We start from the raw sequence: 24463 nt of genomic DNA on the forward strand, positions 1-24463 counted from the left end.
AAAAACTGTTTTTTTTTTTTTTTTTTTGGGGGGGGGGGGGTGCCCTGACATTCCCATCCCATGAATTCGCCCCTGCTATCTTCAACTATTAACCAGGAAACGATACACCACGTCATGCAGTTACCATTTATTAGTTTGATACCTAAATCCATATACACAACGTCATGCTGTTACAATTAGTTAGGTACCCAATACCCAATAGTGGTGACATCTGTACTAGAGATTGTTATTATACATGCGTCGTTTCCCTTCCCGATACAGGTTCTATCCACGTGCAATGAAGTGTACACCAATCTCATTTGCGCGATCGTCTTGTCAATAACCACCGCTTGATTCCCATGCCTGTCTTAACAGTAACCGTAGACTGGTTCATCGCGCTCCGCCTATGACAGCGTTTGTTTTCCCATTCATTGGTACTCGGTTCACCGTTTTGCGATCAATTGTACGCACTGCTGTTGGAACCGCCTACAAATACTATTTTAGCGATACGCATGGTTCGAGGGTATAAAACGGGCCAGCCAACCAAGAACTCGGAGAGAATATCGTAATGTGAAACGGGAAACGAGATTCGCTGACTGTGTACCTGCAGGGTAGAAACAATACAGCCATGTGTCGCTTGGATATCGATAAATAGTTCAAGACGTGTTTTGAAAAGTTAACCTTTTTTCATCCAGTGTAATCGGTAGTGCCTTGTGCAGTTTGGTTTCTGTTCTGTAATGACTTTGTTTGCAATATAATTTCGGTACTAATATTTAAACTCAGTCTTGTTTAATAGAGCCTAAGAGGTGGAGCAGTATTTTGTAATAGTCATTCCGTGGCTAATTTAGACCAAGGCATTGGTTAGTAAAGGCAGAGCAGCATTTGAGTAATATTTAATATCCAGTAATACTGTGGGTTTCAAGACGATAGTTTGTACTGCTTGTAGCAATAGTTTGAAATATTCAAGTTTACGTTTTTTAGACTAGCATTTTGTTTCGGCGGAGCAATATTTTGAAATATCCAAATTAAGACTTTGTTTTTCAAAGGGACAAGTACTTCGTTCAGGTGGACCAATATTAATTTATATATTAAAATAACCAAAGTAACTGTGTTTTAAAGGGACAAGCATTTTGCTCAAGCGGAGCAATATATATACTTTAAATATTCAAAATCAATGTTTGGGTTTAGTTAATAGACCAGTGTTTTTTTAAACACGGCATCCACGTGCAATGACTGAATGGTCAGAAAAATGTGAATCATGGAATAACCTGGATAGGGTTAACAGAAACGCCGGGAAATCCCCAACCAAGATCGACTGTAGAATTAACAGGTACGGTGAGTGCATCGAGATGCCAGGTGGTTCCGTGCAAACGATCAGCCCGAACAGATCGCTGACGATGTTGAACATCAGTCCCAGACCCAAGAAGAGGGCGACGTCGCTGAAGAAACCGAAGAGTCGCCATCTTGAAAATGTCGAACTCGAGGAGATGCGGCCTCGAACGAGCAGCCTGCCGAGCCGGAACCAGCTGAGCAAGCCTTACATGCAGTACCTGTCCCCGTGCGTGGACGACGAAAGCGTTTATACGTGCCGCTCGTTCGTCACGACGTCCAAGGGCGTCCTCGTCAACCGCGGGGACTCGCTGCGGTCTCGGAGTACCAACAGCATCATTTCCTCCGGAAGCGGAAGTATGACCGAACTCACACCCTTGTCGCCTTCCTCCAGCTCCCTATCCCAGAGCAGCCTAGCGAACAGTACCGGTTCGGCGTTTGGGGCTTCTGCGTTCCGCGTTTTAGTGCTTGGAAGTCCAGGTGTGGGGAAAACGTCTGTGACGCAACAGTTTATGACCTCGGAATATCTCGGTGGTTTTGATGCTAGTATCGGTAAGTAAGCTTGATTTCATTTCTTTATTATTAATTAACTTGAATTAACTTTATTTATTGACTGACGAACGATTTGTATTGTGGCAAATTGTGTGTTCTAATATGATTTTTTTTTTTTTTAAATTTAGATGTAATTGTGACATAAATCCTACAACCAATCAAATGAAGCGACGCACCGTAGTTTTACAACTAACGAATAGAAGCCAGCATACTAATGTACCTAGGTTGTAAACATCTAAAGACTATTTTATTAAAGGTTTTTTTCTGCTCAAGTACGAATGGCCAGACATAATATCTATGCATTCTGCAAGGTCCAAAGGTATTCTAGGAAAGCAAGAAGAATGCTTCAGATAATTATTGTCAATGCCGTGATGCTATCAGCTATATAATTTTGTGAAACCCCGTGGTGCTGTCACTTACTTGTGCTGTCTGCTCTTATAACTGTTACAGCCTTTAGCATGTATGGCGTTAAGAATCCAGACCTTAACACTGAGCCTTGAGACAACGTTTAATGTTTTATAAGCACACACACCGTCGTCATGAACAAATCGGGTCAACATGAACAAATCGGGTCTCCGGGTGAAATCGGGGTTTGTTTCACTATGGAAGGTAGAGCTAACTAGACTGTTGGATTCACGCGCCCTCTTATGAGAAAGTTTAACTGGCGCCTAATTCACAAAAGCTGGCTTAAGTTCCCTTAAGCAACATCGCATCATTTTTGCTTTGCGCTGCGGGAGTTGCAAGAGTCGATTGAATTACGCCCCATCTCAAACTCGCTCACTCTCTCAACGCCAATTAACAGATACTAGTGGACGATGTTTGCAAAAACGTGTGCATTAAATTCTCACGCCCATGGTACCCATTAGAGCACGGGGCACGTTAAGTCAATACTTTTCTTAACGTGCACGGCAAGTTGCTTCGTTCTACTTAGCAAATTTAAAATGGCGGTGATATTTTTTTAAGGTTGTAGTTGAAGATGTATTTTGTTAATAATGATGCATATACTTCAATCGGGATTTTGTAAGTACGGTAGGTTATACATTTTGGGTTTGTGTGTCCATTTGTTGCACTATTTTGGTGGAGAAAGGGTTGAAATATAATGGGTATGTAACAAGATCCGGACGTAGTAAGAACCACATTTACTAAGTCCCTCCGGACTAGGTACCCATTGCAAATACAGGCCACGTCATCCTGAAGGAAGTGAGTGATGTAACCCGTGTATACACACTACAGGTTCCATTAGACCAAATCAATTCCTATTGCCGATAATGTTAACGTTTACTAATAAAACTGATATAAGCAGCGTTTCAACACACCCAGGAAGTACAGCAATAGAAAGTGTGGCACCTCACATCTAATCTAGCTGCAAGAAAATGGGGGGTCACGTATCATTTAAGAGATTTAATTTATGTTTTTAATAGCAACCGTCATTTTTGCTGAAAATTGCAGTTCCATTTTTGGGGGTACCCCGCATTAGTTTCAACCTCTGGTATATACTGCATAACAACTGTATAACAAATAAAAGTGTATTTATTTATTGTCAATGGATAATAGTATTTGCACAAATAGTCAATGTCACATATTACTACCAATCACACCCACAGCTGCCTTTACTCCGTAAATATTTGACGGTGCACGTCGAACTTTGACACGGTACTCTCTTCTTTGGTACTATGCAACCTATATCAAAAAAATATATTTTTCAAAAAGTGTCCAGTTGGGTGTTTTCATGACTATCAGGATCTTCTGTGTTCTGATATGATGTGACAACATAATTGAAAGTGTTGTTCCTACAGTGCAACCTGATTTAATGTACACCTCAGGAAGCATCAGTGTTATGCAAAGTTGTATACAAATGCAATGTGTCATATTTAAAACAAATAATAAATAAAAATACTACTCTTGAAGATACATACTATGGATTGGTTGTGTATGCTTAGTTGTATATGTAGTGTGTGCATGCATAGTCAGAGTCTCTCATTTCCAGTAAATAATTACCTTAAAACTCATTTATTGCAGTGACCCTGTGTTTTGAAAGACTTTAATGGGCATATGATAAGAACTTCACTAGAAAAAAAGCAAATTACATGTGGTATCTGAAATGAACACCACTGCATCCACAAATAGTAGTAAATTAATGTGGTACACAGCATGGTGGGGTAAACACCCAAGGTATGGACTATGCTTGGATGTCAAGTCACTGAATGCAATATTTTCAAACCCATCAGCCTAGTTGGTTTTTATATATGCATTATTAAATTCACTGACAGCTACCAATATATCTGTTGATATTTTATTAATAATCTCCAGTGATTGGTGCTTACAGACATGTATCCTATCTAGAGTTATCATTAGGGTTTTACATCTTTATTTTTTATTTGTCATAAAAAAAGCACATTAAATCCATCAAAAGAGTGCGAAAGTCATTTTTCTTTAATTATTTTCTGTTTTAACTGAATATAATATTTATATCGTATGCATTACTACAATCTGTAATGTAACACATCATTTACATAGTAATATTGGAAAATATAGCTTTACAAGTGTGGTAATAGTGGAAGATAATACTAACACACTCCTAGGTAGATTAACAAATGTGTCAAAATTGCTCTTGTACTTGGTATATACTTCAAATACCCTTTACTATAGAAAACTCACTGAATATATGGACAAGATTTAATGAACTGACCTAAAGCTATCATTACCAAGCTTATATTTGTGTACAAATAAAGAAGAGAATGCAAAATGGCTGCACAGAACCCACTTCTGTAGATTTTAATGTTTTTGCCACACTCACAAAAACAATTGTAAAAACTCCCATATTTGCCTAAAACATAATTCACCAACCTAAAAAGTATGTTAAAATTACAGCAGAAATCAGGTTATTTAAATATAGTCATTCCAGAGCCAATTGCATTCAAATACACATTGTTAATGGAGATCTAAAAGCTTAACCTAATATCAGCTAACATTATTTTTTAACTAAAAATAAATTATTACTAATAGCTTATTTCATCTTGCCTAGACTTATTATCCTAAATAAGATTAGTGTTATATGACATGTCCATCACCTTGGATAAATAAGCTTTAAAATATTTTAAGTAAAAAATATGGGCCAAAATCTCCAATTGGTCAAGCACAGACTTTTTTTCAAACTCTATTCTCAGCAGTGCACAGTAAATTAATGCCAAGGTCAAGGTCATTATGAACTCCCAAGCCTGAGTGTAACCTAATTAAGCAATTATGACTGTCAAATAACAGTAAATGGCACACAATATAAAATAATGATAATATAGTGAATATATGCTATAGGTTCCATTAGACCAAATCAATTCCTATTGCCGATAATGTTAACGTTTACTAATAAAACTGATATAAGCAGCGTTTCAACACACCCAGGAAGTACAGCAATAGAAAGTGTGGCACCTCACATCTAATCTAGCTGCAAGAAAATGGGGGGGGGGGGGGGGGGGGGGTCACGTATCATTTAAGAGATTTAATTTATGTTTTTAATAGCAACCATCATTTTTGCTGAAAATTGCAGTTCCATTTTTGGGGGTACCCCGCATTAGTTTCAACCTCTGGTATATACTGCATAACAACTGTATAACAAATAAAAGTGTATTTATTTATTGTCAATGGATAATAGTATTTGCACAAATAGTCAATGTCACATATTACTACCAATCACACCCACAGCTGCCTTTACTCCGTAAATATTTGACGGTGCACGTCGAACTTTGACACGGTACTCTCTTCTTTGGTACTATGCAACCTACATATAGTAGAGCGGATAAGAGTGATTTTTGGACAGAATCGTTCAGTTGGTGATACAAGCATGAAAATTGTCATGAGCAGTGTCCATGGGTCACTTGACAAGAAAACGGTCCTAGCCACTTGAAATTTCAAAATGGCGGCCATTTTCCAAGATGGCGGCCATTTGTATCTTTAAATTATACCTTTTCTCATAGAAATTGATTGGGTTGTCCGATTAAGGAGGTTTTGGTGTCGTTTCATATATTTTAGACTATGCTGAAGCCAATGGTGCCATTGAATGTATAATGATTATTTGATCCTTAAACGACGTACCACAATCGTCAGGGAGTGTACTTCTTCGAAATCGGTCTCTTTGTAATGCAATGAAACCTCTTTCTTTCATGCATGAGATGCAGTAAAGTGTCATTCCTGATATCCGTCATATATTGCCCATATTGTGCCCATCTAGGCCTGGCAGTGGCAACTACATAGACCTGTGCAACTGAGTCCATAGCTGTAGCACTTGCACCTTCCAGTACATGCCTTGGTGCACCCACATTTGGCCAACTCCTGACAATTTTTCGCAATAGGTGCAAGAGGAGTCCAGAAGATTTTCCACTCCTCGCCCTGTTTGATCCATCCCCAGTCGGATGGGCTGGTCGTTTCTGGCTGTCGCATCAATGCCTGTCCCCACACGTGTCCGACCTCATAAGAAGCACGTTTGGCATGCTCTTTGAGTGCTGCTTCAGTTGGTGGTATCGAGTCATATGGTCTTTGCTTTCTGGCAAAGAGATTAAGCCTTGCCTCATTTACAGTTGTTACATCGCTGGACCTGTCATACATTAGCACCACAATTCTCTCCAGAGCTTGCAGGTCACTATCCTCCACAGCAGAGGGGCATTGGCTGAGTGTCGCAAATGTGCTTGAGACCTCGTCACACACGTCCCATGTTTGCCAGGCAGATTTCTTTGCTTTGCCATGGAAGGCTGACACAACATCACACCCGGTGAAAGCATGGAAGAACAGGATACCACGTGTTTTCTCTGGTCCTATGGCCGAAACCACATCATGTATTGGAATCCATCTCATCTTCTCTCCTTTGCCGAAAGTCACCCACATTTTCTCAAGGCCAAGTTGCATCAAAGCGGGCATAACAGAAGTGGCTATGACTACAATGTCTGTGTCTGTGCCGGGCATGTAGGAAAATACGCGTGTCTGCCTCTTCATGGCTACACGGGGCTACTGCATCTAGCTCAGCCGCTTGGTTGCTAACAGCATCTTCCCCCTTCCTCACAATGACTATATTGGCTGTTGTCATTTCCGTAACTTTATCAGCAATGAAATGGAACAATTCCCGCTTGTTGTTTTCATCTCGTAAGATGCTTTGCCAGTTTGATGGAGTTTTGCATGTGCCTGTTACTCTCCTCCTGATTGCTTTTCCCCGTTTAGACCTTGCCTCAGACTTCAGACTGGACTGCCAGTAAACATCAAACACAATGTCCGTCCTCCTGTATGTATTGCTGTATGTCTCTATTCTCGGAAGTATGTCCATTCTTGCATATTCGTTAAACGTCTTGGGTGAACGTGGCGGCAGTGTATTCACCAGAGCTGATCCATCCACAAAGAGAACATCTAATTCTGGCTTTTTCTCGGGCAATGTCACTTTGGCTTGTAGTATATCAGACAATTGTGATTTGGTACACGTGCGGAGTTTCCTTCTATCACTGAGAGAGGCGGGACTGGATTGGTTCTGATGTTTGAAGAACTCTTGCAAATCACACTGCCTGTTCTAGCAGGATATGAATAATCGGGAGAAAAGTCGGTAGTCATCCTTTAGTTCCTTCATCTTGGAGTTTGTTCCGCTGACAGCTGGATTGTGTTTGAAGAAATTTGTAATATTCTTTTTTATAGGCTTGTAGAAAGAGCACTGATGACCGTCGCCGCTCTGTAGATCTTTCATGAATGACTTGAACTGCTCTTTGCCTCGTTCGTGATGTCCTGCTATCAGCTTAGCTGCACTGGAATCAGCAATGTCCTTCGTCTCCAACACAAGCAGATCATCTGATTCTTCTGTGAAAGGGTTGCCCATTTCCCGCATCACCGATGTGAGTCGTTTCACTTTCTCAAAAAACTATTTTTGAGCAGCCTCTGTTTGTTCATGATGACGATTACTTTTCTTCACATCTTTGGCTCCTGACACAGCTTCATAGTTTGCAACCAGGCGGCTCACTTCTGGACCTGCTACCATCCATCGTCTCAGTGCTGATGGGTCCTCCGTCAGGCCGAAAGCTCCCCCATCTCCTTTGATGACAGCATTGTTTTGTTCATGAGCTTGATCAATTGCGACTGCAGAGAAATCTCTGGCTGACTTGTGAACAACAAAGTTCCCCTTGTGAAATTCTCTAGCCACTTCTGGATGTTGCTCCTCAATGTACATCATGTCTCGGAGGTGAATTGGAAGCCATCGAGCATAGTTAACGTGATCTGATGTGAAAGGCGTGTTCTGGTTACACTTGATGCTGAAAGAAACGAATCTGCAGTACCAGGTGAGGCTACACCAGCCTCAACAAGGGCACTAGTCCATCCACTGTCTTTGAGTAGCGTTCCGATAGATTTCAGTGCTGTCATTTCAATATGTAGACCTCCGAACATGATCACAAATTTGTCTTCTCCATAATGCTCCGGCCAGTGCCATTGGATCTGCTTAGCAAGGGCATAGAGTGGCTGGTCAGCAGTTATAACTGGTGTCTGTCCTGGATTCAGGAATGATAATGTATCCCTAACTTTGTCCATGACATGCCTTATTGTCGCAACAGAATGGGCCTGGTCTCGGGGGAGGGGAAACAGTGATGTAATGCTAACGTCAAAACCCTGGCTCCTCCTTTGGTATGCATGGTGGGCTGACCATGTTATGCTGGTAGAATCGTTGACTTCTTGTGTTAGGCTAACCGTCTCCAGCTAGTCATACTCGGGTGCGAAGTTTCTACTGAATACGGTGGGGCCTTGCAAAGGTGTGTTGGTTATAGGACGGGGCTCCGGGTTTTTCTTATTGAAGAAAGCTAGTCGGATGTTGGTCAAGGATTCAGGAATCTCAGGAATTTTCTTTGCTCTGTTGTCTGAAAGTTGGAGTTGTGGCCTTATCTCGCCTTCATTATCTGGGCTTGGATGTTGGAACATGGAAATACTTGTACCATGAAAGGATGTATTTGCCGTAGTTGCTGTTGGATTATGGTCAATGTTGTCCATAGCAGAGGTAGTGAAGAGTCCCTTTCGCAGAATCGGTGGGCACACAACCCCATCTGCCACATACTGGTTCACCACGGATTCCCCTAGCAGTGCGGAAACTTCCAACACCCTGTCGTAGGAGATGCTAATTCCATTCTCATGAAGCATGTCAATTAGTTGTCTTTTTCGTGTCTTTGCAAACACCGTCATCCCGATGTATACAGCGGATGGAGTTTCACGGTCTTTCGAGTGCCTGTGGGTTGCTGCACCGTATGTGCACTTATTGTAGCAATTGTATTGCAACAGTTGTGCTATAGCAATGTCTGATTTGAATACACCATGATACAAATGTGACTTGATATCCACACCATGTTCGATATTGCAGATGAACTGAAGAAGCAATGTTGCCGTAACCAGCACGATCCTGTTCTCTGTTGAATAAACTAGGCTGAATGAGTTTTTCCTTGGTGTCCTGCTGACAAATGCAGCATTTGGCCCAGTTAGTTTTCTGAACTGCCATTGTGTGCAGAATACTACTCAAAGTATAAATGGCAGAAATGACTAGTCCCAGCTACTTTTTAAGGTGATTTTTTTCGAATCTATATCCAACTAATAGGTAAAGGCCGAGGGTTTATCCTTTTACCACCTTTTACCATGCACTTTGATGTATGGGATTCAACTAGGTTCATGCTTTATAGCCCTACACCTAATCCGATCGTTCATCCAATGCCATTTAAATCCCGTGCGATCTGTACACCATCCAGATAACTAAAACCCCCGTTATCCTTGGCTCGGCTCTCCCGCGCTGGCACAACCTGTTAATTCAGGTGCGGCTATGTAATCTTGTGGGGGTAAATTAGATAGCATTCGGGATACTAACTTTAAGTTAGCTGACATTGAACCCCATTCTGAGTTTAAAAGCAGTGAAATATCACCAGTGTGCCCTGGTAGTGCAGATATTTACTCATCTCTAATCCATCTCATTGTTGGATTTATCTATGGATCAACATATCAAACATATTGGATTTTGATGCATTAAAATGACATAGTTTTTTTTCATAGCAGAATTGCTTTCAACATGACCTAAAAGATATAAAATGACACCAAAACCACATTAATCCGACAACTCTAACAAAAGTTAGCAAAGTTAACAAAAGTTAGATTTTTTTGTGTCAGAATGGTGGCCATCTTGGTAAATTGCCGTCATGTTGGAATGTTAGGTAGATTATTTTAGCACCATTGGCTTCAGCATAGTCTAAAATATATGAAACGACACCAAAACCTCCTTAATCGGACAACCCAATCAATTTCTATGAGAAAAGGTATAATTTAAAGATACAAATGGCGGCCATCACCAACTGAACGATTATATCACTTATCCGCTCTACTAATAAAGAAACCCGCCAACAACTGCGTATTTAACCGGAACCTTATTGAAATGTGGGTACCGGCCTCGGTGGTGCCATGGTTAAGCCATCGGACATAAAGGCTGATAGGTACAGGGTTCGCAGTCCGGTATCGCCTCCCACCCAGAGCGAGTTTTAACGACTCAGTGGGTAGGTATAAGACCACTACACCCTCTTCTCTCTCACTAACCACTAACAACTAACAACCAATCCACTTGTCCTGGACAGCCAGCCCAGGTAGCTTAGGTGTGTGCCCAGGACAGCGTGCTTGAACCTTAATTGGATATAATCACGAAAATCAGTTAAAATGAATGAATGAAAGGGGTGTTGACGGTGTTCTTCCTGTAGTGTGGTTATTAGTGATTAGTATGTGAAATCTTTTTTTATAATCAAGGAACTCGAAAATTATTGATGTAAAGGTATTTGACGTCAAACGTAGGATTATTGTTGTATTAGAGCGGGAATCTTTGAATATCGTTTGGTAGGCAGAGACTGCGCAGAATTTATATAGATTGGTATCCGGTGGTTAGAGAGCGTTGATAATTGCCCAGATGTTCTTCTAGCTCTCTTACCGTCAGAGTACTCGGGCACTCGTCTGGGATGCAGCTGGTCGTAGGGTCACGTGATGTACTGTCCTCACAGATAGTCTTACATTGTATGTGTAGCCACAGCGAACTACTTGACTGGTCCACCAAGTGGTAATTTGGTTTAATGTGAAGCGATTATATAGCCAGCTGCAGTCTAACGAATTTGTTTTGCCTGCTCGGTCTGGCTAATTCGGCCCAGCAGTGGTAGAGCACCGGTGTGTGCTGTCTCGTCTCTAAGGAAGTGACAGTAGGTTGATTAAGATCTTGTGCATGTGTGCGCGCGTGCGCGCTCGCGTGTGTGTGTGCATGTGTATGTGCGTGTGCGTGCGTGTGCTGTCATATTTATAAAACAATGTTTCGTAGCTAGTTTATCAAAGTATGATATGTGCAGTCTTGTCTTTAAGACAGCGTTTGTCAGTTGATTAATTAAAGTCTCGTATATGTTGTTTTGTCTAAGATACGTTTGGGTTTATCAAAGTTTAGCATTGCTGTGGGCCTATTGAGCTATTTCTCTTTCCCGCCATTGCACCACGACTGGTATATCAAATGCCATGGTATGTGCTAACATGTCTATGTGATGGTGCACGTAAAAGATCCCTTGGTACTGATGGGTAAATGTAGCGGGTTTCCTCTCTAAGACTGACATTGTTTGACATCCAATAGCTGATGATTAATAAATCAATGTTCTCTAGTGGTGTTGTTAAACAAGCAAACTTTAAACTTTGCAATGTTCTGTGTATCAAATACTAAGATCTCTTTATGTTATGTTTCTATCCTGCAACACATGCTGTAATAGTTTTAGCCATGCTTTGATAGTTTTAGCCATGCTGTGATAGTTTTAGCCATGCTGTGATAGTTTGAGCGGATATCGTCTCTGATGTTCTTCCTGTGTGTCTGTGCCACTTGCGCCATCTGTCATCCAATGTCTGCTTGTTGAACCTGGTCTCGAATATCTGTGTACATCCACTTACCTGGTCTCGATCAATCAAGTACTTGATCTCGCGCGGTTCACTTGCATTGCTCATTATCGATCGTGCGTGTGTTTGACTGGCATCAATAACAGAGTGCATCGATCTCCAGTGTCTCGGGCGTATCACTAGTGGAGGTTCCACAGATCATCACAAGAGTGGGTGCGTAGGTTGGAATAGCAGGTTTAGCAAGGGTAAGGTCAGCAAGAGTCGCTTTCTCTGAGACGGAATCCTGTTTAGGGACCATTGGTGTGTTATGGTCTTAACATGTTTGGATATTCTTTATATTAAAGTAATATGGAGAGTAGGGAGAGGGGGAGGGATTCTTTGCATCTGGGCCAGTGTTGGCTCCCAGGGCCCATGGGTATAGGGGTGCTTCTGATGTGTGTGTGTGTGTGTGTGTGTGTGTGTGTGTGTGTGTGTGTGTGTGTGTGTGGAGGGGTTATAGTTTTGTTTTAAGGCCACGCTATAGAATAACACTCGAAGCGTTATCGGGCACGGCGGAGCAGAGGGGAGGGGGCTGAATTTTGACCAAAAAAATATTATTGGTAGTAAATCTTAAGGCAGAGATGAATTTTACTTGTAGAATGCAGGAAGTTGCATTTCAGGACATTAGTTTTTAAAATTTTACGGGGAGCATATCCCCGAACGCTCTAGAAACTTTGCTTTGAGCCCTCGATCTCAGTCAGACCCCATCCCCACCCCCCAATGTCTACTTGCTTCTATCGTGCCTGATTATGACGATGCATGTTAAATAAAAATTCACATTGGTGTTTATAAAACTTTTAGAGTCTAGACTCAAGACTAACAAAGTCCGAGACACTAATGCCATAACAACAAAGTGTATGCCTGTGACGTCATAAGCGATTGAGTCTGGACTCTAAAAGTAAGGGCCCTGGGCCGCTATTTTCGAAGCTATCTTAGCCCTACGAAATCATAAAACCATCGTAGGGTGTGACGTCACTACAACATACGCCATAGTGACGTCATAGCTTACGATTATTTTACGATTTCGTAGGATAAGATTGCTTCGAAAATATGGGCCCTGGATTTTCCCGTTTATAAATGGGGCGGGATTTAACCTATTTCCGTAGGGCACTTGTTTTAGGATCCAATCCCTTGATCTACGAATTTTCACATTTATTTTCTCTCGTCCCAATAGTGCATCATGACTGGTATGGCCGTGATATGTATCGTGCTATTTGTACCGGCCTCGGTGGCGCAATGGTTAAGCAATCGGAATAGAGGCTGGTAGGTACATGGTTCGCATCCCGTTACCGGCTCCAAACCAGAGCGAGTTCTTAAGGGCTCATTGGGTAGACATAAGGCCACTACACCCTCTTCTCTCTCACTAACCACTAACCAACTAACAACTAACCCACTGTCCTGGACAGACAGCCCAGATAGGTGAGGTGTGTGCCCAGGACAGCGTGCTTCAACCTTAATTGGATAAAGCACGAAAATATGTTGAAATGAAATGTGGTATTGGTGGGGAAATGCATTTAAAGGATCCTAATGGGGGTGGATGTAGCGGGTTTCCTCTAACATTACATGTCAGAATTATCAAATGATTGATGTCCAATAGTCGATTGGGCTCCAGTGGTGTCGTTAAACAAATTGAACATTTTAAGTGTCCAGACATGATTGCGTGATAGGGGCAAGAATAGGCTTAATCATTTAACTGAAAGTAGCACGAAACTAAATTATATCACCACCTTTCCCATTGATGTTACTTAGGTCTGCTCGCTTTAACGTCATAAAAGATTTTCTAAACACAATACCAAATTATCTTGGTATTCGAGGAGGAAGCTCTATAATTTGGTATTGTGTTATATTTTCTTTTTTTAATTTCTGCCTACGTCATAGGAGGGAGTTGCAGGAATATTCTTTGGGGTAAGAGGATTTTCTCGGCTTAATATTTTAGAGGTTTCTGGGTAATTTTTATGCCATGTTTGTTGCTTGAAAGAAATTTTATGGCCTATACCGGCCTCCATTTGAAGTGTTATTATTGTTTGTTTTTGTTTTGTTTCGTTAAAAATTGCAGTTTGGTTCCATGTTAAAAGAAGAAAAGTCTTTTGGAAATAATTTTGTTCAATTTCCATTTGCAAATTGTAAAAACAAAACAATGGTCAAAATATAAGTAAAACAACAATACCTTTCCATAGTGAGGACTGTCGTCGTTTACGGACATTGAAATAATATCTCCTTGAATTTTTTTTTCTACATACATACAAAATGCATCTCCAACTAGTGAAAATGGACTTTTAAAAAAACAAAAAAACAATAACCAAATATAGAATTTTGTACAATAAACTAATCATGAAATAACGATTCAACTAAACATCAAAAGTAGTTTTTGTTATTTCCAAAACATTTTTCCTTTTATTTTTACGTCAAGCCAAACTGAAATAATTGACAAAACATACATAAAACGGAGGTAATATAATGTGGGCATGTTAAATTTACCCGAGGACTTAATCATTAGGCTTTCAGTTTTTATTTTTGTTGCCATCCATTTAAAATTAAAATGAGTTCTGTCATCTAAAGCTGTATCCTAACCGGCCGCGAGCGACGCGAGCGATGCGAGCGATTATTTTAGAAATCATTGATTTCAATTGCTGCATCCTAACCGCACGCGTGCTACGCGACATATAAATCTGTCGCGTCGCTCGCGTGCAGTTAGGATGCGGCAATGGAAATCAATGATTTCTAAAATAATCGCTCGTATCGCTCGCGTCGCTCGCGACCGATTAGGATACAGCTTTAGCAGTCTATTGAACTCTCGTTCAGTTCCTTGCTAATGTAGTCATCCGCAATTCGCTCTTGTCCTCTGCAATGCCCTATTGCACTCGACAGTGTACTGTTACCGCTGTGGAAGTTAATTCTAAAAACAGCCATTTAAAACCATTTTTTTAAATAGTTCTTATTCGATTCAGAACAACATATGTTGTTGGTTTTTTGTGAGTTGTTGTCAAATATTGATTATTCATTAGTGTTTTGTACTGGAAACTCGTTTAGTTATTGTAATAGACACAGGTGGCTACACAATGCGAGGTGCTAACGTTTCAGTAAATTAGTTAATCAGTTTGTAAGAAGACTTTTGAGTGTATTTTCTCTTCTACATACCAGTCGTGGAACACCGGTTAGGATAGTTGGAAAACCGATGTCAAGCCAGGTCTCTCACAGAGCAGAAAAAAAGAGTGAACGAATGAACGAATGAATGAATGAATGAATGCTTCTCTGTACTTTAATAGATGATTTTTATACGAAATTGTGCCTTTATGGCAGCTGGTGGGGGTGGTGAGAGGGGACGTAGCCCAGTGGTAAATCGCTTGCTTGATGCGCGGTCGGTTTGCGATCGATCCCCGTCGGTGGACCCATAGGGTTATATTTCGTTCCAGTTTCGGGGGGGGGGGGGATGATAACCTTTACATCTCGACTGAATGTAAACGTTGTAGCGAGACTAACGGATCAAGATTAACGGCGAGAGTTACAGTAACGGGCAAATAACCTGAATCATGTCCCTGGTCCTGCCAAATAACTCGCGCCTTCGGCGCTCGTTCAGTTGCCACCCACCCCATAACACAATACTGTCCATCATGCTACGGGCAAACCCCAAACATGGGTTCGGAGGATGACCTCTTTATCGGAGTCAAAGAAAACTAGACATGGTGCTACGATTTTTTTTATATACCAGTCGTAGAGCATTGCATGGAACGACGAATAAACCATACGAAGGTAAGATCCTTCACACCTCAAGCAAGTCGGAAGTCTACAACCGCTCTAGAGGCTACAGAAAGATCCCGTGTGCACCACGGAATCAAATTCTCTCAATTCTTCATCCCTTCCCACTGACGTCATCCCTTTCCGACTGACGTCATCCTTTCCCACTGATGTCATCCCTTCTCACTCCCATTACTAATCCCATTGGTAACGGGCAGTACTCGCCCTGTGTTCAGTGACTGTGAGGGACGCTAACGTAACGTTCGCAGACTATTTGACTGGTCCTCGATGTGGTCGTTTTTCTGCTCGGTCTGGCTAAACTCGGCCCAGTTTCGGAAATGACATCAACGCTTTGGTTGAAATCTCTACGGAAATGCCGAGTTGTCCATAACCGTGGTATGTACTATCCTGTCTGTGGGATAGTGCATATAAACGATCTCTTACTACTAATGGAAAAGTGTAGCGGGTTTCCTCTAAGGCTATATGTCGAAATTACCACTTAGTTAAGGCAGGGTTTCCAAGGGAGAATGATGACAAGGAAGTCAACACTAGGTCAGGACTGTCACAACATCGAGTGTGCCTGCTGCTCAATTATTGCAAACCAATTGGCACGTGGCCACCTTCTTCGCTTGGTCATGGATGGCACCCGATGAAAGTGCAAGGACACAAACTCGGCGCAGTTTATCAGAAATTACCTCAATGATTTGGTTGAAATCTCTACGGAAATGGCGAGTTGTCCATAGTCGTAACCCTTCCCTTCCCACTTCCAAACCCAAGACTGCGCCAGTCTGTCGTCAAGAATTGATAATATGGCTTTTGGTAGAAGTCTCTATGGAAATGGCGAGTTGTCCACCGCCGTAACTCTTCCCCTCCCACTACCAAACTCAAGACTGCACCAGTTTTTCGTCAAGAACTGACAATATAGCTTTTGGTTGAAATCTCTACGGAAATGGCGAGTTGTTCATAGCCATAACTCGTCCCCTCCCACTACCAAACCCAAGACTGCACCAGTTTTTTGTCAAGAACTGACAATATAGTGTTTGGTTGAAATCTCAACGGAAATGGCGAGTTGTCCATGGCCGTAACCATTCCCTTTCCACTACCAACCCCAGTTTTTTTTTGTTTTTGTTTTTTTTGTCAAGAACTAACACAACTGCTTTGGGTGAAATCTCGGCGGAAATGACGAGTTGTTGGAGGACGTGAAAGATGTCATTCTAGCGAGTGCTGACTACAGATGGCAGGTTTATGGGGGAATTAAGCAGGGCCGCCGTCAAGGAGCCCGTCAGATCCCGGCGGACACTCTCGGGGAAACGGTCGATAATTGGATACTTGGTGATACGCCAGTACACGCCGAGACGTTGTCAAATACAAGATGATCCCTCTGTAATATTGATGTAAATCTCTTCTGAAGCAGGACCAGTACAAGGGCGGTTCCAGAAATAACATTTCAAGTAGGAGGGTAGGGTGTGATTGGGCGCAATGGGTGTCATGAAAGATAGTTAATTAAAAAAAAAAAAGAGAGCGCGTGTGTGTGTGTGTGTGTGGGTGTGTGTGTGTGTGTGTGTGTACGTGTGTGTGTGTGTGTGTGTGTGTGTGTGTGTGCATGGGCGTACATAGGATTTTGAAAGGGGGGGGGTTCCAAAATAGATTGCAGAGATTATGGGTATATATTTCTATGTTGAGTTTTGAAAAGGGGGTTCCAAAATAGATTGCAGAGATATTGGGCATATATTTCTATGTTGAGTAAATATAATAATGTCAGATATCAATCTCAAATATATTAAATTATAAAAAAGCGATTTCAGGGGGGGGGGGGGGGGGGGGTTCGGTCGATACCCATCGAACCCCCCCCCCCCAATATGTACGCCCATGGTGTGTGTGTGAAAGATTCTTCTTCTGTAACATCGATTTAAGTCTTTTCAACGGCAGATCCAGTATTATAGGGCGGTTCCAGAAATAACCTCTCAAGTAGGTGGGGTAGGGGTGATTGAGCACAATGGCAGTCATGAAAGATGTTTAAATTTGTAAAGAACAAAACTTAGAATTTAAAAGGGGGAGGGGGGGGGAACGAAACATGATTCTTCAGTAACATCGATTTAAGTATCTTCAAACGCAGATCTAGTATAAGGAGTGTTATGTTCTATATGAACGTTAACACACACTGGCAGTTCAATAACATGCAATTTGTTTCGTCCACTCCGCTCTCTTGGGATAATTCCCGAAACCGCCAAAACGGGACCCGTATTGCGCTGTAATGGATGGCGGCGGCTGTGATGGTTCTACTAAAAGGCATTTCTATTTGTCTCATCGTAGTTCCTCGCCTGTGTTGTCCACCGTTAAGGGACGCTTAATGACCACCATACAAATTGTCATGCCAGTAACTGTTACCAATGAAGGAAGGAATGGTTTATTTAACGGCGCACTTAACACATTTTAATTACGGTTATGTGGCGTCGGACATATGGTTAAGGACTACACAGCTGGTGAGAGAGGAAACCTGCCGCCGTAACGCAGTGGGCTACTCTTTCTGACCAGCAGTAAAGGATCCTTAATTTGCAGCACCCTCACAGACAGGATAGTACATACCACGACCTCTGGTACACCAGCTGTGGAACACAGGCTTGAACGAGAAATAGCCCAACTGGCCCACCGACGGGGATCGATCCTAGACCGACCGCGCATAAGGCGAGAGATTTACTACTGGGCTACTCGATTAAAAAACATTAGTTACGAATCCAAATAAAGATAATACCCAGACCGATTTTCATGAATATTTAATTAGGTTTTATATATTAAAACAATGACAACCAGCCTCATGTCAATATATATATATATATATATATATATATATATATATATATATATATATATATACTCTTCAAAGAAAGTAGGGGAACTCTAATAATAATTTACAATTGCCAAAATTGTAAGGTATATTAGCTGTGGGGAATGGTTGTATGATAATAGTGAATTAATTGGGCAAACATTACAACCGGTAGTTCAGTATTACAGTAGGTTTTATGACCACCAAAGATCTTGAAGGATGATTGGGGACAGAAGTGAAATTTGAAAGTTGACGTTTTTTATCAGTAAATCGCAAATTCAAACAATAAAAAAAACAAAAAAAACAAAACAATAACAACTGTATGATCAACAGAATGAAAAGGATTTACAGAAATAATGTTCCACAGTGATTAATGGATCTTCCTGGAAATTGTCAAAATCAAGAATGACACCCCACGCACGTGTACGGGGCAACTGCGTGATGCATGTGCAAACTATGGAATGTGTTTCGGTGTGTTGATAAACAGACCTGAACGTTCTTTACTAGGATGTCTGTGGTCAAGACGTATAACATTAATATTTCAGGTTCCCTTATAAATATCTAAAGGCTCTATATCGTCTTTCCAGAATTTTTTTTTTTTAGTATTATTAATCCTGAAGACAAACACATCTGGATTCAGATATCAAATTTCAGCGCTGGACCTTGATCCGATATTCAAAATGCCAAAATATTAAAATTTAAAAAATCACAACATTCAAATTTATATCGCCAGCTCATTTTCTAACAGGATAGTAAATAGTAGGTGTTATAGTTTGATATTGCGTACAAAATTGCGTACAGTGTTTTACAACGAATTAGCCAATTCAACTATTCCCCGACTAGTTTCGTCAAAGCGAATAATTTATTTATTATTGTTTAGCGCACTAGGATCATTTCGTTTAAAGGGACATTCCCGAGTTTGCTGCATTGTAAGATGTTTCCGACTAATAAAATATTTCTACGATTAAACGTACATATTAAATATATTTTCTTGTTTAAAATATCAGTGTCTGTATATTCAATGTCTTTCTGGTCGTCTTAATATTTGTAAGAAGCCCAAACTGGATTTTGTCTTCAAATAATTTCGTACGTACGAAAAAATCTTTTTTAGGAAATAAAATGAAATTTAACTTAGTACAAATATTAGAAGGTTCAGAAACACTTTTAATATACATCCACTAATATTTTATTCAGAAAAATATATTTGATACGTAATTACAATCGTTATAAAGTCTCTGTTAGTCGATAACATCTTAAAAATTGCAGCAAACTCAGGAATGTCCCTTTAAAGGTAGGAACGGGGCGTAGCACAGTGGTAAAGCGTCCGGCCCCTAACAGAATAGAAATACGGGCAAAACAAACAACAACAACAACAACAACAAAAAACCCACCCTTATAAAATAAAACCTTTAGAGTCCTGGGGCCCTATTTTCGAAGCCATCTTAGCGCTACGAAATCGTAAAACCGTCGTAGGTTGTGACGTCACTACAGCGCACGCCATAGTGACGTCATAGCTTACGATGATTTCACGATTTCGTAGGCTAAGATAGCTTCGAAAATATGGGCCCAGACTCAATCTTTAACGAGGCCGGGACGTAGCCCAGTGGTAAAGCGGTCGGTCTGGGATCGATCCCCGTCAGTGAGCCCATTGGGCTATTTCTCACTCCATCCAGTGCACCACGACTGGTACATCAAAGGCCGTGGTATGTGCTATCCTGTCTGTAGGATGGTGCATATAAAAGATTCCTTGCTGCTAATCGAAAAGAGTAGCCAATGAAGTGGCGACAGCGGGTTTTCTCTCTCAATATATGTGTGGTCCTTAATCATATGTCTGACGTCATATAACCATAAATAAAATGTGTTGAGTGCGTCGTTAAATAAAACATTTCTTTCCAATCTCTAATGACGTCATACGAATACAATTTGAATGGCGTTGTCATGACATTAGTGTCTCAGACTCTATTAGAGTCTCGAGTCTTAAAAGTTTCATAAGAACAATGCCTGGGCCCGTGCTGAGTAGTTGCGTCCACGAAGCGATCTTAGCCCTAAGATTACCTCAAGCGCATAGCTACCCTATGTACTTAAGTTGATCTTAGAGCTAAGATCCCTTCGTGGAACGGGGTCCAGGACAGTGGGTTAGTTGTTAGTTGTTAGTAAGGGAGAAGTCGGTGTAGTGGCCGTACACCTATCCACTGCGTCGTAAAACCGGGATGCGAACACAGTACCTACCAGCCTCAAGCGCGATACTATACCGCCGATGTCGCTGAAACACCTGACTCCTGGCCTGGACGGAGTAACCGGCTGAGGCCGACACCTGCGCCCATGACAGACGTGCGCTACAACAGCTTTCTCTGAATGTTGTTGTTGTTGTTGATACGTTTTAACGTGCATATATGCCACGAAAGCTTCACGCACGCCTGTCATGGGCTTAGTCTATGGCCTTTGCCAGTGGCTGAGTCTAGGACAAGGGGGGGGGGGGGGATGAGTTTGAAGTGGACAGAATTTTGAATAAGTATTTAGTTACGTCCAGCGACTGCGCGGACCGACTAGTAGACACCGAAAATGGGCCGTGTTCTGACTGGCTGAATTTCGGTTCCTTCGGGTCTAACTAGGAAAAACCTATAACTACAGAGAATACCTGCACCTAACATCATGTCCGGACTAGAAATTTAAACCCAAAAATAAGTTTGACTGCTCGGCCGAAAAGGTTTTAGGGTGATTTGAGCAATTGAACGGGCGCCAAAGTAAATTGCGTTGGACTATTTATAAAAAAATAAACATAAGAATTTTGAAGCTCGATCGAAAACGTTTAAAGTCCAACTAAGCCCAAAAAGGAGGATACCTGTCCTAGGTAAGGTTGGTCTACTTCGGGGAGCTTGGAGTGTCTCGGAGTGACGGCAGCTGTTTCCTAAGTTGTTGGAGATGTTTGACCACCAGGGAATAGTCGGGGCCGCAGACCGCTTTGAGCATCCTGTGGATCGATCTGTTGTCGAGTTCCCAAAACAGGATGCACTGCCTGTAGGTCTGGTCCCTTCTGTGCGTGACGACTATTCCCTTGGTTCCACCGAAGATCTTGGAGTGGAGCTCAAAACTGCTGCCGTCCTCCATTGGTTTCCAGCTGGTGTTAAGAAATCCTCCCCGAAGTAGGCGTGGTTCGAGCGTGTCCCCCTGCATGTACTGATGGAGGTGACGGCGAAGTCCACTGATGGCAATGGTCCATTCGTCGTCAGCAGGGGGAGCGGATTCCGGCGGCGGCTTTGTCTTGGCTGGCTGGGTGGTCGGTGATGTCGCCTTCCTTTTCGCCGCCGGAACAACAAGTCCATTTGGCGACTCGACGGGAGCGGTCGTTATTGACCGCTGCACCGGAGTCGTCGTCTTTGGGGTGGAGGTAGAAGTCGGTGGTGGCACACTCGTCCGTTGGAACATCTGGATGTCCTGGGTGGTGTACGGCCGTTCCGGGGATGCAGGGTCCACGAGTGGTTGCTTCCTCTCCGGAGGACTCGGTGGGGGCGGTGTCACAGAAGGGAGCGCCACTGGCGGTTGAGCCGCCAGCTTTGTCCCCCCCTGGGCCGTCCCTAACACCGGTTTCTTCCTTCTTCTTCCTCTTCCAGTCCCCCCTTTCCTCTTCTGTGGAGGCGGGTCACCGTACACCAAAGTCACGGTCGCCCGTGACCCGGTATACGTGACCCGAAACTCCAACATAGGGCCGAAGCTGGCAATCAGTCCCCCCAGGTGGGGGGGGGGGGGGGGGGCAGCTCGAGAGCGCAGGTAGATACGTCCACCTTCATTGATAGACAGCTGGAGAGTCCCTCTCTGAATGTGCACATTAAACTCTCTGACCTGACCTAAACACCTGACATTTGGAGAAGGTGTATATACTCAATGTGAGTCATAAACTCACTGTGTATTGAACCATGACATCGTTCTTTTTTCTCCAATATCGCTGATTAATTATTAATATTTCATTTGGCTCTTAACATACGTGACAGTTGAAAAGTGCTTCGGGTTGCTTTCCGCGTTAAAAATTCAAGACAAAAGAGTGCCCATTAATGCCGTATAGATATATTTTAGTCGCAAAACAGTATCAATAAAATCGTATACACACACACACACACACACACACACACACACACACATACGTGTATGAACAACGTGTTAACGTAACACGTTCGTAAGAAATTTCTTAAAAGGGTGAAACAAAAGAACTGTTGTTAAAAGAGATAATAAGTCGGGGGGGGGGGGGGTATGGATGTTGGTGGTGGAGTATGTAGGCATTTGAAGTTTGTCGCTCTCTCTCTCTCTCTCTCTCTCTCTCTCTCTCTCTCTCTCTCTCTCTCTCTCTCTCTCTCTCTCTCGTTCCGACCAGTGCACAGCGACTGGTCAACAGCCGTGGTATGTGCTTTCCTGTCTGTGGGGAAAGTGCATATAAAAGATCCCTTGCTGCTAATGAAAAAAATGTAGCAGGTTTCCACTGATGACTACGTGTCAAATCTACAAAATGTTTGACACACAATAGCCATTGATTAATTAATCAATGAGCTCTAGTGGTGTCGTTAAACAAAACAAACTGTAACTTCCACCAGCGAACTGTTCGAGCACGCCTGTATTAGGTACAACCTCTGACTTTGCCGAAGAGTTTTATCCAATATAGGTAGATTTCATTCCCATCCTTCGACACTTGGTGTATTTTTGTTTACCGTTATCTAACGGCACACAGAAGGTTCGCCCCGGTGTTCACGCCAGACAGACAATATGTGTCAAGACATTCACGCAAATCAACCACAAACCAAATATATCTTTGTGTCCTCGGTTCCATGGACTCATGGCTGATGAATTATTTATTAACTACGTTTCGTCGACTTTGTTCTTTATTCGAGACAAGTTCAATAATTCCATTCGTGACAGTTTACTACCGCTCTCATTGAATTCGAGTAAACCAGGCTCCAACAGAATACATAGTAATGTATATCTATCAAAGGCGTTTATCAAGGTCCTGAATATTTAAAGATGCAATCTCTAGAACTTAATGTTCATTATTTAATCTCTTGGAAAAGGTAATTCAATTTGTGTTTATTTCCGAGATACACTTTAGAAGGGATTAATGTTTTATTTAACGTCACACGGCCTCAGACCACAATTAATTACACAATGTTTTCTCATGTAGCCCCAGTGGCTGTAACACGTTTATTAATTTCACCAGGCCATTGGCATTTGACAAGAAACCTTACCTGCCTGGAGCCAATGAACACTCAAAAGGACGACCCCTGTTCTCCACCTCTTTTTCACGTTATATCAATGTAAACAAACACACGTGGGCTAAGGGACCGAATCACACTGATTTCTGTGCATTTTATACAAATGTTGCATGACTTCAAGGTGCTGTGGGGGACATTATGCAGTATCCAGTGTAAACCAAGTGCACATATTCACTAACTGCATCCTCTTCCCTGTCAAACCCAGTGTAACAATCCAGTATACAAAGCAGCTCCCCAGCCATTAATCACATAACAAGAAAACTACATTTTGTCGCATTCGTTTCCGTATTTTGGGCAAGCAAATGGGTGGATAACGTTCGTCTGATGCCACACTCACACATTTTAATTACGGTTTTATGGTGTCGGACATAATAATGGCTAAGGACCACACAGATAACGAGAGAGGAAACCCGCAGCCGCCACTTAATTCCGATTATTTCTTCCACCCCCCCCCCCCCCCCCCGACAAGACAGCACATATCAAGACCTTTTGTATGCTAACGTACGACGGGAAAAACCTAATGGGTCCTCCGAGGCCTAATATATTGTGAAATAGCTTCTGTCCTGGACCAACAACAGGGGGTGGGGGTGGGGGTGGGGTCAGGTGCTTTGGACGAAAGCGTTTTTTGTCCAACTATAAATAAAGGTAAAAATATGGCTTGTAACCCCCACCCCACCCCGTAGAGGTTATGACTGTCCTTTAGAGGTTGTGCCCCCGCCCCTCGCCACCCACACCCCAACTCTAAATATCCTTCCTAGGGGCCTGAACAGCACAGAAGAGCATATTAAAACCTCAATGTATATTGGAACAAGTATAAACTGAATGAATTATGACTACTTTAAGATAATCGTTGCATTTT

General features: G+C 42.1%; 1 protein-coding gene across 1 annotated transcript in view; it reads left to right on the forward strand.

The window, feature by feature from the left end:
• The first annotated feature begins 1331 nt into the window (after positions 1-1331).
• LOC121388855 (ras-related protein Rap1-like) overlaps positions 1332-24463 on the forward strand; it is a 107852-nt gene continuing 84720 nt past the window's right edge. The window contains exon 1 of the mRNA XM_041520372.1: positions 1332-1860. Coding sequence (XP_041376306.1) covers positions 1377-1860 — 484 coding nt within the window. The 5' untranslated portion in view covers positions 1332-1376. The remainder of the gene's footprint in view (positions 1861-24463) is intronic.

This window comes from Gigantopelta aegis, chromosome 14, assembly GCF_016097555.1.
Source record: "Gigantopelta aegis isolate Gae_Host chromosome 14, Gae_host_genome, whole genome shotgun sequence".
Lineage (NCBI taxonomy): Eukaryota > Metazoa > Mollusca > Gastropoda > Neomphalida > Peltospiridae > Gigantopelta > Gigantopelta aegis.